Source organism: Alosa alosa, chromosome 18 (assembly GCF_017589495.1).
Source record: "Alosa alosa isolate M-15738 ecotype Scorff River chromosome 18, AALO_Geno_1.1, whole genome shotgun sequence".
NCBI lineage: Eukaryota > Metazoa > Chordata > Actinopteri > Clupeiformes > Clupeidae > Alosa > Alosa alosa.
The window spans coordinates 13,850,599-13,870,023 of NC_063206.1; the positions used below are offsets into that span (position 1 = coordinate 13,850,599).

General features: G+C 40.8%; 1 protein-coding gene across 3 annotated transcripts in view; it reads right to left on the reverse strand.

Moving 5' to 3' along the window:
- The window catches only part of grid1a (glutamate receptor, ionotropic, delta 1a), a 257,939-nt gene extending 244,684 nt beyond the window's left edge, over positions 1-13,255 (reverse strand). Inside the window, exons 1-2 of one of the 3 annotated variants that reach the window (XM_048270208.1) lie at positions 12,690-13,255; positions 10,433-10,588 (exon numbers count right to left, since the gene is read on the reverse strand). In XM_048270208.1, the coding sequence (XP_048126165.1) occupies positions 10,433-10,588; positions 12,690-12,768 (235 nt within the window). In that variant the 5' untranslated portion in view covers positions 12,769-13,255. The remainder of the gene's footprint in view (positions 1-10,432; positions 10,589-12,689) is intronic. The other 2 variants (XM_048270206.1, XM_048270209.1) reach the window with 2 other exon arrangements.
- Positions 13,256-19,425: the final 6,170 nt, after the last annotated feature.

Sequence of the window (19,425 nt, forward strand, 5' to 3'; positions counted from 1 at the left end):
CAGGGGAGACAAATGGAGTGAGTGTCTGACGCTCCTGCACTAATTAGTACGTCGGAGTCATCCTGCTAACATCGGTATCAAAACAATTGTGCTGTTTCATTTGAAGCCAGAAGTGGCCTGGATAATTAAGGCTTGGGACAACCCGTCAGGCTTCTCGAGTAGGAACAAATATTTTCGGTCATGTTTTTTTTTCTCTTCTTCTTCTTCTTGCTGACTTGGTCCAACGCCTGAGACATGATAGTCTGCTTTATGATATACCAATTAAAAAGATTATTGAAAATCTCTGCTTGGGGGTGACATTTAGTGTGGCTCCGATTACTCCTTTGAAGGCAGATCAGAGGTAAATCTTGTTAGCGTCTGTTAAATCGAATCTATCGCTGTGGAGCGGTGCCAAACGCGTGTGAGCCCTCCATGTTCAAAAACACCTCAGAATCACACAGCCACAGCTAGGGTACATTCAAACAAACACCCAGCAAAGAGTAGCCAAGTGCTAAGCATTAAAAATGAGCTCTGAAAAAAGGGGGGGAAAAAACTCTGAATCAATATAACTGAGGGTATACACAAGGAGGAAAGGCCCGCAAAGGCTCAGGGAACAAAACAAAGATAGAGAATGATAGAGGGATGGAGGAAAGGGAAGGGAGGAGGGGTGAAATTCAATGACCTGAGCAATGGCAATTTCCTTGAATGATTTAGGAACTACAGCCTCCATTCACGTGGCACACCAAGCAGTGGTGCCAGGAACCCCCAGGGTACCTCCTGCCAGGAGAGTGTGGAGGGCCCGGAACAAGCCCCGACATTCAACAGCCGCGGAATTACTGCCCCCACCACCACCACCACCACCACCACCCCTGACCTGTCATGTGCACTCCCAGTCTTCCAGTGTCCCTCTCTCTCTCTCGTTCCCTCTATCCAGCCAGACAGGCTCTCCCACTCGGCCTGTTCTCTGACTTCTCCTCTCTCTCACTCTCTCTTGCTCTTTAGTTTTCTCTCTCTCTCTCTTTTTCTCATTCTGTAGTTCTCCCTCTGCTCTCTCCCCCTCACTCTGTCATTTAAACAGGCTCAGTGGAGCACAATATGCCAGTTGTTCAGCCTTAAAGCAGAGTTGACAAATGCATATTCTATGTAGTGTCTATCAACATTGAATGGACCGGAAGTCTCAATGCCATTGCACTGTGCCAGGCTTCTCTTTGGTGCTAAGGATCTGAACGGCATTGTAATGCATGCTTTTTTCCCCTATACAAACACACGCACATGCACACACACACACACACACACACACACACACACACACACACACACACACACACACACACACGACGCAAACACACGCACACATGTGCTGTAGCCTACATAAACATTTCAATATTTGATAACTGTTGTTGACACATTCCTGAAAGCAACTACAAGAATCAGCTAAATCCTTCCCTGACATGGAGACAAAGCTACAGGATGTTTTTTTTGGAAGCACAAAGAGTATAAGTGCATTTCCACACACACCCACAGTCAGAGAAAAAGGCTTTGGCTGAAACTGAACACACTAATGTGCCCTTTTCAAATGACCGCCGGTCGGCTCGGCGACCTTAGGATGGGGCAGGCCGAGTCCCTCATCCTAATCAGCACTGTGACGGGTGCCACATACTCACCAACTCACTCCACAAGCAACGCACGGCAGTCGACAATTCATATTCAATCAGTGGGTTAATACAAGTGTGAATACTGGAACATCACTAATCAAAGATGACACTGTGCACTTTACTCAATTCATCAAACAGTACGTTGTGCACTGTGTTCAATATTCTGGTCAGGCAAAGTTGCAAAAGACACATATGGCATAAGCACCTTAAGGGGATAAAAGAAGGCAAACCTCTCAAAGCCTTTCCAAATGAAATGGAATTGGATCTAATTTAAACTAATGTGCGTGCACAAGTACAATGGCTACATTTTTCACACTGTGCAATGCTCTAAAAGAGTGACTGTTTATCTTTTTTTTTCTTTAAGAATGTAAAATGGCTATTTTCAATTAGACTAAAAACACTCAGTCTCAGTCTCCATGCTCTGTGTCACACGAATCATCTCCATACTCATAACATAGAGTATCTGTTTATTTTCTACACAACTGATATCCTTATTAAAAACATCAGCATTACTAATTGATATGTCGACATACAGTATATCCAAAGACCTAATTAAAGTTTAGTTACGTAAACAACATAAGCTACCAATGAGAAAAAAATACCAATCGACAAAAGAAAAAAGAGCTACCAATGAAAAGAGTAATTATTGTTATACTATACAGCATGTTTCTATATGTTAGAGCCTTTATCACTTCTTTTTCTGATGAATAGCGTAATTACAAACTCCAGAGATAAGAAGCAATAAAGGCATACGAGTACACTGAAACAGGAACACACAACACCAGGTCAAGTGTGCAGATGGGAGAAGGAGGACATGGAGAGTATAATAACTGTATGATCATTGCCATCACTTTCTTTCTTTTTATCTCTCTCTCTCTCTCTCTCTCTCTCTGTCTCTGGTGTGTGCTCCTTATTCACTGATCATTGCAGTTCGCAATATTGGCCTGATCGATCCTTGCAGACTCAGTGCCAAAGTCGACCTGGGGCTCGATAATTCAGCTGTCTGGCTGCTGGAAATGGCTGGCCTTTCCATGACCACGTTCACTGGCCACTTTTCAAACACCATTATACGGACACAGGCCTTTCAGATAACCCATGGGTACTTGTGTGAATAATAACGGATAATTCAGATCTATTGGAAAATCCTATTGTTTCCTTCAACCGAGCTAAGCAAGTAACATGCAATTCCAGCCCGAGATTTTCCACTGGTCAATTACTTCTTTTGATCTCTTGCGCTTGAAACGCATCGGAAATCTTTGCTTCTGTCTCCATAAGAAATATTAGACCATGGATCTCTTAATCTCTCTACAGATACAGTATGCGAGAGGTGCTTTCCAGTCAATTGCATCCAGCTAGTCAAGCCTGAGTAAAAGGAGCAAAAGAGAAGGGTGTTTCCTCTTTATGGTTGCTCCTATCCCAGCTATGAGTACAAACTTCATCTTCATTTGCACTTAGAACATGTCCCATCTGCATTCACAAATAAATGTGAATGCTAAGGCAGCAGAGGGATAAGGCTAGGTAACTGCACGGCATGTTTGAACATGAGATGTTCGTAAAATACGTAAAATACCTCAACTTTAGCTGGTTCTCTGGGAAGTATGGTACTGTATATGTTGACATATCAATCAGTAATAATACTGATACAGTAGTTATGGCAGTTAAAGATAAACATCTTATATCTCCATCCACATATAGTCACTGACAGAGACCTTCCTACTGACCTCATAAGCTCTGAACATCTACAAACATTTAAGGCGAGACATGGCAGGTGAAAACATCGTTTTTTCATGCACTGGTCAATTTCGAGATTTTGAGCTAGTATGTTACCTTAGCATGTATTCTATTACACTACTACAACAAAAAAGTCCGATTTACACATTTAGGTGTTTATTTCATTATATTGTGTCTACTCGCGCCTGTATATTTCTCCTAAATTCAGCAAAAGTTAGCATTCTAACCTTGCATGCACTCCCGCGACCGTGGTCCAAAACATATCATGTGTACTACCGTTGGAAAGCTCTGTTTTTCCTGTATCACGCTATGTGATCCATATATGGACACTTCCTTTGTATCAGCAACCAATCGCGAAAGTTCAAAGGCGAGTCTAGGCTGAGAACGGAATCTCATTGGCTGTCTTTCAAGGCTGTTTTCTCAAAATGAGTTTTCTCTCACACTCTGAGCTCAAAAACTCCACTTCAGAAGCACGTACATACACCAAACTTTCTAGACTTATGCCTAACTATATGTCGAAGATTTCTACAGAGGGGTTTGTTGATATATTATTCCTAGCCTGACTTACATGACATTTTATGCCTAAAAACATGGAAAAAATCGATTTTTTAGGGCTAGTGACATAATTTTCTGATTTACAGGATAACAAAAGTAGATATTCATAAATCCCTCTGTAAATGTTTCCCCATCTAATATCTGAACACAATGAAAACATCATTTTGAACCTAGCTGTATCCAATGCTCAGGTTTCGTGCCTTAAAATGTATGCAAATTAGCACATATTTAATTAGATAATGCCTAATTTGCATATGTAAACATTAAATTACAGCAAACTTGTAATACATTTTTTTTCTCATATTAATGTAAGTAATCAACTGGGGAAGTTTCATAGTGACATCTGCTTCACCTGTAGTGTCTCGCCTTAATAATTGTTTCCATAATTCAAAAATGTGGTTCCATCTCCACACCACACAATTAACACCCCATGGTTTGAGTTGGGATTAGAAGTCAGCACATCCTCCATCCCTCCCCATCATGCTCCTGGGCCAGGTTCTCTGGCAGCTGGCTGGCGAGTACCCTTTCGCCCCCCTCCCTCGCTTGCTCTGCTTCACATTTCACATGCTCCACACCCCTAAACACTCTGCCCGAGACATGTCTAGTTCATGAGGAGGGAGGGGGCGATGCCAGCTGGTGCAATTTTCTGACTTTTCAGACTTTTGCATCTGCACTTGCATCCCCTTATGAGACTTTTTACATGCATGACAGGATTCTTGTGCTTGCCAACTAGATTATCTAAAGTAGTTTTTCCTAAGGTAAAAGCCGGCACATTTTTGGGATGTTACTGATTTCCCCATTGGTATAATACCCACTGCGTATTACATTAAAAGAATTTATAACTGGTATTTTAGTTCTTTGACTTTTGATAGTGGCACCACACATTATGGCAGGAGATTGCTATCTAATCACACTGGTTCAACTTTACAAGGCAGTAGAGCTACCCTGATTCACTGTTCACTCAAGGCAGAACTTTCAACAGTTTTTAAGCTTGTTAACCCTTAAAGGTGTAGGTTTTTGAACGTTCTAAGTTCCGCAACAATTGAAGGTTCTAAAATTCTATGTTGAATTCAATGAACCCAGATATTCTTTAGAACGTTCATTTCTCAACATTCCGGGTTAAACATGCCTGCTTCTAAAACCACCCACTTTCACTTTCACTCTGCCACTTCTAACTCTAGCTCCATCAATATACTGACATAAAAACACAGAGAGAAAGACAATGAGAGGGAGGGGGTAGAGAGAGAGAAAGAGAGAGAGATAAACAGAGAGAAAGAGAGAGAAAGAGAGAGAGAGAGAGAGAGAGAGAGAGAGATTCTTACACACATGCATTTATCATTGTGCTGCCTGAGATGTCTAGTCTTTCCCTACGATTCACCCACTTTGGCTTATCCTCAGTGATGCCCTCAGGTCATTGCCATTCTGAACTTGTCAGATCAGCTACCCACAATGCACTGTGGGAAATGTCAGGCTTCATTTGGTCTTAGTCCACCTTTAACTCCACAGGAGGAAAAATTGGCACATCTCTCAGGACCTCTGTTATGCTGCATCACTGTAACTGACTTGTGAGTGTCATCTAAATTGTGAATGTCACAAAGCTTCTTGGCTGATTACTATGATTCACTAGATAAAAATATCCCAAAAATAAAAATGGTTAATCGAGTCCTCTTGGGTCAGTTTCTACTTTGCTCCTGTGCTGACCAATCCATGGATTTCTATGGAACGTCACGAAAACATGCGTGCGCAACCAAGAGGCAGAAAGCACCATAGAACAGCATAGAGCAATGCAAAAGAGCAAAAGAATAAAATGAGTTTTTGCGCTGAAAACTGCACCAATTTGAAATCACGATGGTTAGAGAATGTTAAATATGTTCAATATCCCTAACAGAATGCATGTCTTCACCAAAAATGACAAAATACGATGTTATATTAATAATCCAAATGAATGTCAAACTTTGAAATATAGTCTAAAATGAGATGTTATTATCATTGAGACAACAGGGGTATACAAAAAAATCCGATTGTAGCTTACAGCAGCCGACAATTTAGGTTAAGTTTATAACGTTGTGGACGGCCACCAAGCGTCTTCTGCCTCACGGCTGCGCGCGCATCTAGTTTTGTTGGTAAACGGGAAACTCGTGTATAGAACTGGCCTTTCTACTCAGTGAGAGTAGACAACCTGTGTGCAGGCATCAATAGCTAGGTTCATTGTGGTGGGTGATAGATAACATAATGCTTCAGCAGCCCTCCTGTGGGTCCCCGCCTGGGCAGCTGAGGCATAGCTGCCATCTTCCTGTGCCTGTTCAACTGAAAATAACTCTAGAGGATCATCATGCTCCTGCTTTTGACCTTTAGATAGCTCTCAGCCACAGTCCAGGCCACAATTATCCCCAATGGACAGTTCATGACCCCCTTTTAGACTATTACACGTTAAATCTAGTGTATACTGGCCCAATAATAAAGACCTGTATCTTGGTGCATAGGGGCTTTATGGTGCAGTTCATATATGCACTTTAAATGGTTGAGTGGAGTTTAACTGGTGGTAGAGATTGGCTTGGGATTACTTGAGGTTCTTATATATTGTAGTTACTATTTGCCAGAGATTACCTGCAGTGCAAGATCACGGCAGAGAATTTTTCTTTTTTTTTGTGCATGGTTACTGTAAGTGCTGTATTGTGCCTCCTTACAGCACTGGGTTTCATTTCATAAGCTGCGGCAGGACTATTTAGAGGTCCATCCATCCATCCATAGCAGAGTTTTTTTTTTGTCTTTTTCTTTGACCTTCTCCTTATCCGTCATCCGCTCATCCTTCAAGTGAAACCATTGGTGGGCAAAAGTTGAAAGGCAGTGCTCCCATGACAGACACCCGACTTCTTCCAGTCCCTCTTAACAGCTCGCTTTCATCCATCCTCCCTCGTTTTTTCATCCATCCCTGACATTTGCCACTGACTGCCATCCCTCTGCTTGGTCACGCGGTGCCTTGATTAAAATTGAATGGCCTGGTGACAATGAGCAGTGAGACTCAGAAACAGGAAGCCATTAATTCCTGGCACCGGCAGTGTTTTGATCTTTGTCTTTTTCTCTTTACCCCTCATTCCTGCATTGTCTAAGATCACTTAATCCTTCCCTTTTTTGCCCATCAAGTCCTATTCCTAGTGATTCAAACATCCATCATTGTGACTCTTGTGTCTCGAAGCCCTCTCTGTTAAAGATGCAGTCAGTGATTCTAGTGAAAGTTTGTCAATATGTGCTCAACTGCCAATGAAATGCAATGTTGATGGTTTAGAATTGGTTCAGGTTAGGTCTGACCCATAATCATTCTTATCAATGTACAGAGCCAGGACAGTAGAAATACTGGCGATTTCTGGGCACACACAGAGAGCAGACAGCTAGAGGGTGATGAGGAGCTTTGGGTTGGATTTGATGAAAACTCTATTGGATTAAAATCTCGAAACTAATCTCAAAAGAATATTCACATTTGCTTCTTCCTCATTTTTTCTTCCCAAGTAGAGCTTCATATGCATAGTCTTTTCCCTTAAACCCCACAAACTCCTTAATGATTCATACAACACTTCAGGTATCATTGCCGTTATTGCTCCAGCTCATTAAGTGTGTGACCTTCTCCTCCCTGTTTGTAAATGTAGGCGGTAAGTGCTGGGACCTAACAGTGGGGTGTGTTCGAACAAAAGAGCAAGGCGAAAGGGCACCAAGACGGGGCTGTCACTCAAGCCCTCTTGCACCCGAGGAGGCTAATCGATCTCGGAGTCAAAGCACGCCAGCTTAAGCAACAGAGGGCTCTGTATGCTGAGAATGGCAAATCAATCTAAGAGCTACTGCACCACAGGCCCCGGAGACAGAGTCCTGAGGGGGGTTCCAGCGGTCAGAACTGTGCTTATCTCATTGGAAGTCCTCTAAATTATCGCTTAAGCTAGAAAAAGGAAAAAGAACAATGTCTGTGGCTAGCTTATTTGCGCTGTACCAATGTGATTGACATTTGGATCACCAGGGTGCTTGAGGATTCACTCTTGATTAGCGGCAGCATCTGCTGTGCCCCGTTTCGCCATGTGAACTTTCGCTGGCCGGTTTTGTGCCTGGCCAGCATCCTGCCTTCCACAATCATCTGCTGTCATTTCTGCCAACTTTGCATTTGTGAGGAACTGGCTTAGTGGAGTAAAAGGCCTCTCTCCAGATTCTTTGAAGCCTCAAGTGATCCTTTGGCTAATTTAGCACAGGATTTGCAATCCACAGGTCAGCTGTGTGTGTGTGTGTGTGTGTGTGTGTGTTTGGACATAATCCTATGTCCTTCCTAGACGTTCAACGGCATTTAGTCCACAAGCTAAAAGTTTTAATAAATTAATTTATAGTTCATAAATGTGTGTGGGTCATCTCTGTCCTTGGAATAATCCAGAATAATCAGATACTTAATTCTAATTCTACTTAAAGTTTTTCTCAGTCACTTTGGTGCTATTCTCACATCACTATTAACATTTGCACAGCAGTTAGTGCATTTCTCAAAACAATTAGTGCAAACTGTAAAACCTAGTGGATGACCTGCAAAAGCACGTCACTTGCTCAAAATGGATAGTCCATTCCTCAAAAGCACATATTCATGTCAATGAAACTGTCAGTGTCATCAAAATGAGAAGTCTTGACACCATCGTTTATGAACAAGATAATCAAATGGCTTTGTCATGTTTTCATTATGACAGTTTATTCTCTCAGTGTTTTCCCATGCAAAAAAAGGTCAGAACTCGGTGACACTACCTGAACAGGCTCAAGACAGCACTATACACTACTTGTACAGCCATTTGAAAACTACAGTAAAGTTACACATTGCTGTAGTTAGGGGAGTAAGTGAGTACAAGACACTGAATACTGTATGCATGTTTCACATTTTTACTGTATGCTCTTTGCAATTCTACAGCATTGTGACAGAATTTGATAACTAGTTCAACAATTTTGTATGTAATGACTCAAGCAATGAAATGAAGACTATTAGTTTTATAGGTGACGACTATTCAGTATCCATAAGTATAGTTCATTTTGACTGACATGACATAAGCAAATGATAATGTTAAAAAACAGTAGAGAATTGTATGAAAGCAACTGATACATGTCCAAAAGCATTTGCAAATTACTCAGAGGAAGGAGAATTTGCTACTATGATGTGCACAAATGACTACATGTTGTGGAGGTTGAATTAATAGTTATGAGAATTTTCATTCTGATCTGCAAAAAGCACCAAAGCGACTGAGAAAAACTGTAATTCTAATCTACATACAGTAGGGCCTAGGCAGTGTGATGGTGGAAAGAAAACGGCCATCTTTCACAACCCTTGATGCCAGAGGGCTATGGATAAAAGAGAGAATCAAATATATCTTTAGATTTAGATAGATAGATAGATAGATAGATAGATAGATAGATAGATACAGATAGATAGATAGATAGATAGATAGATAGATAGATAGATAGATAGATACTTTATTGATCCCCAAGGGGAAATTCAAGAATTATCTTTCAAACCCTTCACCTTTATATTTTTTTGTTTTAGCAATTAATTTTGTTCCCTGAGCTCCACTTACAGTACAAGTTCTGTGTGGTTGCTTGCAGCTGTGATCTGGATACAGGTATGACCCAAATGGAAATCACTAAAGCATCAAAACACTATGGATACAGGTATGACCCAAAATGGAAATCACTAAAGCATCAAAGCACTATGGTCTGGATACAGGTAAACACTATGATCTGGATACAGGTATGACCCAAATGGAAATCACTAAAGCATCAAAACACTATGGTCTGGATACAGGTAAACACTATGATCTGGATACAGGTATGACCCAAATGGAAATCACTAAAGCATCAAAACACTATGGTGTTTTTTTCGCTAAATAAAGAGACTACCAGTATTCTCTGTCAAAAAGAATTTGTGGTATACTATTGCATTTCCTTTCAAATGAAAGACGACTGCACTGTTTCTGAAAGACAGAAGAAATTGAACCCAAAAAACATTATGGTAAAGGATGAATCCAGAAAGCAATTTTCTCCGCAGAACATCTCGGGATATCCATATTCATAGTAAGACATGCTCTGGTGATGTCAGCCATTCTCTTCCATATTAACTACCAGTAATCAGTCCCATATAGTTAACATTCTACACACAGACTCAATACTTCCACCTAGCTTTGCATCACAGACCACAGACCATGCATGGAGAAGAAGTGTGCAGGTGTGCTTTCCTACATTCACCCATTTAACATACACCCATGCACACAAGTTCCTTTTTTTCTCTTTTTCACTCAACACCTGGCAAAATCAACATGCTTTGCCCATCAATGAATACAGAAAAATGCCTTCATTGCACAGAAAATTAATGTTACCACTTCATTTTCCAAATAAAAATGAGGTATTTTACAACTGCAAACAGACGTTCCTGACACTCCTAAACCAAAATGACAGGGTACATGCAATAAAATGATCAATAGGGTAATTATTTGCCAAAGCCTACTCACCTTCTTGTACCGCCTGGAAGGGATTGTTTGGATCAATCAGTTTAATCGAATGGGTGATCCTCTCGCTCTGTAAAATGTCGTCATTCAAACTCAGGTCTGAAATGGCGAGTTGAAAAATCTCATTATCCCGTATCGCGTTGTGCTCGAATATGGCACCTGTTGAAGAAAGAAAGTGCGCACGGTTACAATGTTCATTAGGTGAGTTCACTGATTAATAGAATTAACTCCTTTCATGTTTTTTTTTTATATTTTGTTCAAAAACACGTTTGGGAGAGATAGCTCATAATGGTTTACCATTACCTTACCACGGACATAAGCATCGACTGTTTAAGTTTTAGGCCTACATGGTGTTGGTAGACTCTAATCTCTGTACTATTCTAAATTGCCGTTGTGAGTTATTTTGACATGGACTATAAATTGTCCTTATCTTGAACACTGGCGCGTGGTCTTTCTATACCAGTCGTTTAACATTTAGATCTGGCCATGTCGAGTAATTGATAAGTCGTGGGATTTCTGGTAACAGATAAATACGACATTTAAAAATTAGGAGTTTTATATTCTACAAAGTAATCCCCATGGTCTCAATGTGCATCAATCAGTGTCACTAACGCCGGCAACCAATTCCCTATTTAAAACTTCGTTATGAAATTCAAATATCTACACAGGCAGGCAAATCACCAACCAGTCTTCTCTCTGCATTATTGGTTAGCCAGATACTGCACAACTAGGCAATAAATCCAAACGCTAAGGATTAAATCAATGTCACTGGTTTGTGCACAGCATATGCCTTATAAAAAAGACCTTCGAATAATTACGTTGTGATATTGGGGATCATGGCTTCCCCAATGAAACAAAACAATGTTTCCAGTCAATTCACACAGTAAAAGTGTGTCTAGCATCCCACCTCCTCTCGTGAAAGTATCAAAAGTAGTAGCATATACGCAGCATAGGCCTACGTGCCAGAGGAATCAGTGCACTTGCTGTAACCCACCATATCTCACCTCTACAGGTACTAGAGTGTGCGCGCGGGCTCGTTGATGCGTATGAATAAACATTTGTTGAGTTATGTACAAATGCCGCTAATCTCATGGCATGCTGACATTTTAGTCGCTTTGTTTGACACTGATATCCCCTAAAATATCTAAATGTGTATGAGTAGGCCTACAATACACAGGACTAAAACAAAAACAATCACAAAAGAGTCCTTGATTGTAAAAAAACAACATTATACTGGATTGGGCTGATTCGCCCGAATACTACTGCCTATGTTATCTCTAAATAAGTGTGCTGTAATGTAAAAACAGAGCTCTCGTCGTCTGTTATCCTTTCATCAGACGTGACAGGAATGAAAAAATGGAACTGTTGCCGTGTCAAGTTTCTTAGAACGAGTCATTTTGAGAGCCATGGATAAACTATGATTAACTGCTAAAATCGACAGCTTTTGGCTATTTCTAAGAGGGTATATTTCATGATGTATTACACTGCCTTTGTAGCCCTAGCCTACATGTACCCAATGCTCACTAAATATGGAAACAATTGGGCTAACTGTTAAGATGATTCAACAATTTCATCTAGAATTAGTTTTATCTTGATAATGCTGTCATACAAGAGCTTCATCATCTGCAACGATATCAAGCGCTCAAACTCATCCTCACTGCAACAGTAGCCTGTCCCCGTCCGTGCGATCCCCTTCATTGCTGTTATGATGCCGTCTAGATTTGTGATTCACAAATTACTAAATGCTTGTATGTGAATATGTGTTGTTAGGTAGCGGTTCACTGCCTGTTAAGACACCACAAGGTAAGGGTAGCCCACATGTTATAATCTTAGACAATTATGAAGACTTAGGCATGTATGTATGCGCGGACAGACAAAACACCAACACTAAGAGTCATGCATATGAGGTAAATTCATATTTCCATCACGTTCTGCTGAAAGTTCAAGCTTAAGGCCGGGAGGGGCCGACTCTCGGTTTAACCCACGATCTTGCATGCGGCGTTTTCAATTCTGTTTTCGGTTGAGACTTAACTTAGTTGGACTGACTTTAAACTGAGGCTCGGTCACTGACTGACAGGTTATCTGAAAAGTTTCAGTTAATATCATTTTAAGCGTTTAGTTTACAGAAACGAATCTGATGGTGGATCTGGCAGATCGGGTTACATATTTCGCAAACTGTATCACTGACGTGCATTTGCTAGGTCTGTGTGCTCTTGTAGTCTCCAATGGTTTAGCTACCCGCGCCCATCCGGTGTCTTACCGATGTGGATGATGGAATCAGCCCGCGCTGAATGGCATTGCAGTATCCACAGAAAAAGGCAGATCACAATCAACTCCATGATCTTCGTCTTCCCTCTAAATAGCTCATTCACGCGCCTGAGCTTCCACGGAAATCCAAACAGGTTCAAAACGCGGAATATACGAGGAGGCAGATTTGCAAAGAAAAGGCAGAGTGTTCAGCAACCACAATCCCCGGTACAGACCACAGAAAAAAACCGTCAGATGTATTCTCAAGAGGGAAAAAGAGTTGCAGAGAGGAGGGAAAGGGTGGAAAGAGAGCAAGGGAAAGGTGGGGAGAGCGTTGCGTTGTTAATCAGAGACAGCAAGTAAGAGTCCGCACGCTCCTTCTGCGCTCTCCACAGCGCTCTAACAGCATCTGAGATACAGCAAACTGCAGAGGAGTGAGCCACCCTCCCCCTCCCCGCACTCTCTCTCTCTCCCTCTCTCTATCCTTCACGTACACACAGTCGCACAAATACACACAAGGATCGGACGCTCGCAATTTCGCTCGTTTTCTTACACCACGTGATTGCAGAGACAGTGGAGAATGGTCTGGTGGAGCCGCCGAGAAAGGAGAAATGTATTGAAGCAGGAGGTTGAAACGGAAAGACAGACGAATGGTACGTTGACTGAAGAAACCGAGAGGCACCTGACATCCGTGAGAGTCTTAGACAAGCCGGCAAAGTTTGATCAGGAGTGGGAAACTATGTACAACGGCTAGTAAATATCTATTTTTTGTATCTCATAATAAGGATGTTATTCGGGTTCTCAACCTGCCCGTAGCCTACACTTAAACTAACTTGCCGCGACTGCTGTTATCGCGGAGGCTTTCGAAAGAGGGAACATCTGCCAGGACGGTTCAAGTGGAACTGGAGAAATGACTGGAAGCGGGTATCAAGAAGGAAAATGATGAAGGGAATGAGACGGACTCGGTTTCGTCCACAGCATGCAAAAAATCGTCGAAAAGGTTTGCACTTCGGGGGATGGTCAATATGTTCTGTAAGTCACTCAACAGCTGATGAGCCCATGATGACTACACTGCGGGTTGATGCATTGGCAATGTTAGAATTGTTTTATTTCGAGAATTTTATTTTCAACTGTAAACATTTAAACACAGATCTAGGCACTGTTTATATAAGTTCAGTTTTAACTATTTCAACAGGTGTAGCCTATAGTCACGTCTTAGGTTTTAACCTGGTGAAATGACATGACTAATCCCTCTTTATTATTTATTGTGCTTTCAGATTAAACGCCCGAGCCGCCATTCTCCTCTGGAAAACGATAATCTTTACCTTACAATTAAAGGATATTTCTTGGCGACAGCAACAAACGGAAATATCTCTTAATTGTTGGGAGAAGGCTATCAGGTCGCTAACTTTCAGCACCACAGTGGTGGACAGCGCCATTCAGTTGGTCTCCCGCAGTACGTAACATAAGCCTAATGTATCAAAACCATTTACTTATGATGTAGCCTACAATAGTTAAACATTCATATTATTAATACATCGATATTTTGCTATAAGCCTTTGTTTTTTTATTTGACTTGCACAGCAAACACGTCCATAGACAAATACTGACATACACTGTACATGTTGAGCATTACAACTACCGGAGCATGGTCGGAAGCAGTTCGAAACCTGGGGCAGTTCCGTGTTCATTGGAAATGTTTGCTTAAAATATGTTCATGAACTTGTTAAATTGGGTACACATTATATATATTTGGAAACCAGCAACCGTCTCGAAAGTGTCTTTGGAAACCACAGGCCTAATAAATAATAATTTGGTCAGTTAAGAGTGAGATGAGAATGTCACTATTCCATTGTCAACTGAGTGGACGGACAGTGGACCTCTAGGACACACACTTAGTTTGGGCTTATAACAAGACAACATGATATTATCAGATATGTCACAGAGGTGAGAGTATGTTTGTTAAGTGTCAGATCTTGATTATTGCATTAGAGACTGAACAGGCAATATGACAGAGAAAAACAAATTTCATATAAATCAATGGATAAGTGTTGCTGGGTCTGTCGTGTGAATATTAATGGAGTCTAGGCCACAAAGCTCACTGCTGGTGCAACAAACTTTCCAGATACAGAATATAAATATGATCCATATGCCTACTGTCCATGGTAATCCAAAGCTATGATTATATGGAGTCAACAAATAATAGCAGCATTCCTAATAGCATATTACTGAGAAACTGAGATTTTGCCCTGATTGACATTTCTGTGAAATATATAATTTGTTTGCATACTATAAACACTGCTCATTATATTTGTCCCACATAGCCTTAGAGCTAATTTAAGATACTGCTGAGTTGCTCTTATTTGTGTTTCCACTGTGAGTGCATTGCTGCATATAAGAGTCATAACAGATAACAGCCACAGGTTGATCTTAGGTGACAGTAGTACAGACCCTAAAACAGGGCATGCGTGCCCTTGTAGCAGGCTGTACCACCCCATGGGTCCTCTCTCTCTTTCTCTCTCTCTCTCTCTCTCGCTCTCTCTCGGCCCCAGTCCAAATCTAACACGTTTGAGTCCACTAATGTGATGCTATTCCAAAGTGTTGATTTGCTGACTCAAGGCATGCATGGCTGGCTGTTGCAAAAATTCAACTGGAGTGTCGATTTCCTTGGAGATCTGGATGCCCCTGACCAACAAACAGCAACCCTGCAGTTTAGTCACATCTTCTCAGCCGCATGTGAAAGTCCAGAGGGTTGAAAAGTAATTGCAATCATCTGCTAAGCATGCTTAATATCGCTGCTAATATGGTATTAGTGTTAACTACTCAGAGAAAAACCATAGTTGCTAACCTTATGGGAATGGGAAATTGCATTGCAACCAACAAAGCAACTTAGTTAGCAACTATGGTTTTGGGAAACGCGCCCCAGTCTGTTTTTTAAATTCTTGCAATTGTTATGGAACCATGCAGAATAATATTAAGTGTAAAGGAGTGTTTTTGTTTCAGCAAAATTGGAAATCAGATGTAGCCTACTTTGGGAAAAAAGCCATTGACACATGAAAATGTAGGATGATATGAAAGTAAATGATAAAGTGAACACAGGTGTCACGGTTGCAAGGGCTTGACCCAAACGTAGGGCAAAGTACGGCAAGGCAATCTTCAGAGTTGCAAGAATCTTTATTTTAAACATAAACCACATAGACTAATAACCGACAAGGACGGAGAGGAGACAGAGGGTTTACATACACAATGGGAAACAGGGAACAGGTGGACAATGATCAAGGTAAAACAAGAGACAGATGGAAACCAATATTAAACTAACAGACTAATTAACAGAAAGACAGAGGACTGGATGAGACCAACAAGACAATAACGGGGAACAGGTGTGGAAACAGAAACGGAGGGAAAACTAACAAGACAGGAAGCACAGGCCAAATAAGGAGATGGGGCGGAGACAAAGACAGGTGACAGGCAGGTAAACACAAAGCACATGGGGAACAAACAAAGGAGCACGGACAGGACCCTTACAACAGGAGTCAAGATTCAGATGCAGGGGAACTCAAAACTTAAATAAAGTAATACACTTAAAACAGTTAAGGCATACATGAAATTAAAGAAGTAAAACTCTTGACCTGTCTTGAAAATACAGGAACCTTGACAAAGGCTGATAGGCCGAAACGTTGGGATAAATAAAAGTAAAAGTGTGCAGTGACCAAGTTTTTCATTGTCTTGAAAATAGGCCTACTACAGGAAATGACACCAGCTGAAGCCATTTTTCAACTATACCAATATACAAACCCAGATACAGATTAGTAATTAATCCCCTCAGTTCATTAATCACTATCAATGACAAATATACTCTATGGAATTTGTATGGCATTTTATGATACTCATTTTTTAACTCACAACCACTTTTGACTCAACTGTTGGCAGTGATGTGAACAACTAGATGTACCGCATAGCGGTACAAAATATGACCGCCGCTCAGTCCTGTACATCCGTTCCGCGAAAATAAATCACACTTCAATTTGTCTCCATATTTTACTCCATCCCACACTCTTGAAACTTTTGTGTATGCTTGTTTGGCATGCCTGAGTGTGTGTGTGCGGCTGCACAGAGAGTAGCCTACTGGTGCTGAAAAGGTGAATAGATTGTAGAATAGCCAAAGAAGATGTAACATTGTTATAAAACCTTTAACATCTCTAAACAATCACAAGTAGGGCAGTTCATCACAGTTCATCCATTGCAACTGGATTGATGAAAGGTCACTTACACCTGTAGGCTACATTGTATTTGGGAAAAGCAAAAGGTATCAGCATAATGTTATTTATTTATTTATTTATTTATAAACAAAAACATCTCTGTCAGTTCCGTGCCGTTTTCAACAGCTATCAAAAACAAAGGTCATTTTTGGATGGATGGATTTTTTGTGAATGTTTCTTCTTCTACATAAGATTTTAGTCATCTTTAGTTCATGTAATACTTTATTGTCAATGCACAAATTAAGTAACAGTAGTCTGAAACGTTATTGTTAATGCACAAATTAAGTAACAGTAGTCTGAAACGAAATGCTGTTTTACATCTAGTGGTGCAAATAACTGACATGTCCAAATGGGCCTTGATGAAATGCGTCGCTAGACTGTTCATACACATTTTAACGGGCCAAAGTTGAAGAGCTGTTGTCCGTTATTGTTCGTGCAAATATAGGCTGATTCATGTTCCCTTGCATTTTGTAACTGAGGTCCATGGCTAGTCTGGCTTTCACCAGACCAACCTCAATCTTTTAAGAAATCAAAAAATAAATAGCGGGCAGATCAGGCTGGGTTCACCAAGCCTAGTCCATAGGCACCGATATTGTTCACGCTCTGGCTATTCTAAATGCAAAATGCATCAGGGAGTTATGACAAAACTGTAACTAACACACTAGATCCTAATAGAAAGCTGTTAGCTTCCCTAAGCTACATGTAGGCTTATAAGGTAGGCCTATTTACAACATAAATTGTCAATAGGCTATGCTGGCTTAACACAAATAAAATCTCCTTTGAAACCAATGGCTTACGCCTTACAGTTTCAAGCGGACTTAAACTGCCATATCGTGGCGAAAAGTTGTAATAAAATTCACGCAGCTCCATGAGTCAAGGAAAGCGCGAATGAAGTAGCCACTTCTAAATGGGACCCACTACACAGTAGCTTAAGGTGTGTTGCTAAAGCAGCCATAATGAAATGAAGGTGTCATTGTTTGGATACTTCACACACACGTGCTTTTTAATTTCACAGACTACAACTACCAAGCTGGAATCAAAGCACATCGATTCCCCTCTTACACCCTGCACGCACTTAAAACAAAATAAACAGGCGTCTCAGTCTCACGCATGTATAGGCAAAACTGTATCAGGCCGGTGTAATGTTGGTAAATCTTCCATTGCACAGAACGATTTTTGTAGCACATGCAACAATTGACAGTCGAAAGATACAATTACAGTGCTGCTATCAATTTGCTTGGTATAACCGCATTTATAGTTTTCTACAAATGCAATCAATCAAATTGGCCTCCATCACTCAACCAACGCTAACGGTAACATTACCTAGGTCCTTATTGATATTATAAGATTAACCTACCTGCAGTAAAAACCAAGCATGTCCGATAAACATCCTCAGATTTATTTCGGCTTCAAGAAGAAATGGGAATTACATTTCATGTGAACATCCTCCTATCCTTATTAGACGTTCTCTGCGGTAAACTAGTCCTTGTAGGAAGCGTCCATTGTTATTCCAACCCACGTTTAACTTCCAACAAAATTACGTCTCACTGCAACGATGCGCCATCTAGTGGACAAACGACTACTTATCACCAATACTGGAAATGCAGCATGATGATGATGAATATATATTTTTATTTCTTTTTAATCCTACTGAATTTGTAATTATGTATCGGCCGTTCTAATACCGATAGTATGTGGGTGCCTGTGTGTGTGTGCATGTGTATATGTGTGCACCGCCATCTACAGGCCAATGAGTGTACAGTCACTAAATGTACACATAATTTATTTTTTTTAAGACCCCCCCATGGATGAAATTCTACGAAACTTGGCATACCCCCAGAGAATGCCAGGTCAATCATACAAATAAAATTTGGTGCAGTTCTGAACATCTTAACTGAAGATAGGGGCGATTAAAGCAGAATAATATTGCATTTTCATTTTTTACCGAGGGGGTGCAAATCACAAATGAGTGATTATGGGCCAGATTGATGTGGGCCCTTGAGACCAACATACCATAAAAAGATTCTTCATCCTCGGTGCCACGGTTCAGGTAGTTATTTAGGAAAAAACTGCTTTTTTGCAGTTCGGGGCCCAGCACGGGGGGGGGGAGTGGACCCCGGGGACGAAACGAAATTTTTCCGTAAAAGTCTAGTGGGGCTACATACCCACCACATTTCATGTGCCCCGGTGTTTTGGTGTCCCGGGTATCGTTGACCAAAAATTCAGGAAGTAGATGACGGGGGAAAAAAAAAAAAAAAAAAACTTTGACAATCCCTATATGACCGCTTCGCTAGCGGCGGTCATAAAAAGCAAACATGGTTTTAACTAACAGATGTAGCATAAATTAAGGTATTGTAGTAATTATATTGTAGTAACATTTCTTTCACATTCTTTAAGATTTTGATTTATAAGATCAAGATCAATATGAGGTTTTTTTTTTTGTTTACTCCTTTGCGAAGACAAAATCTCACCAAGAATGAGGTGTTTCTG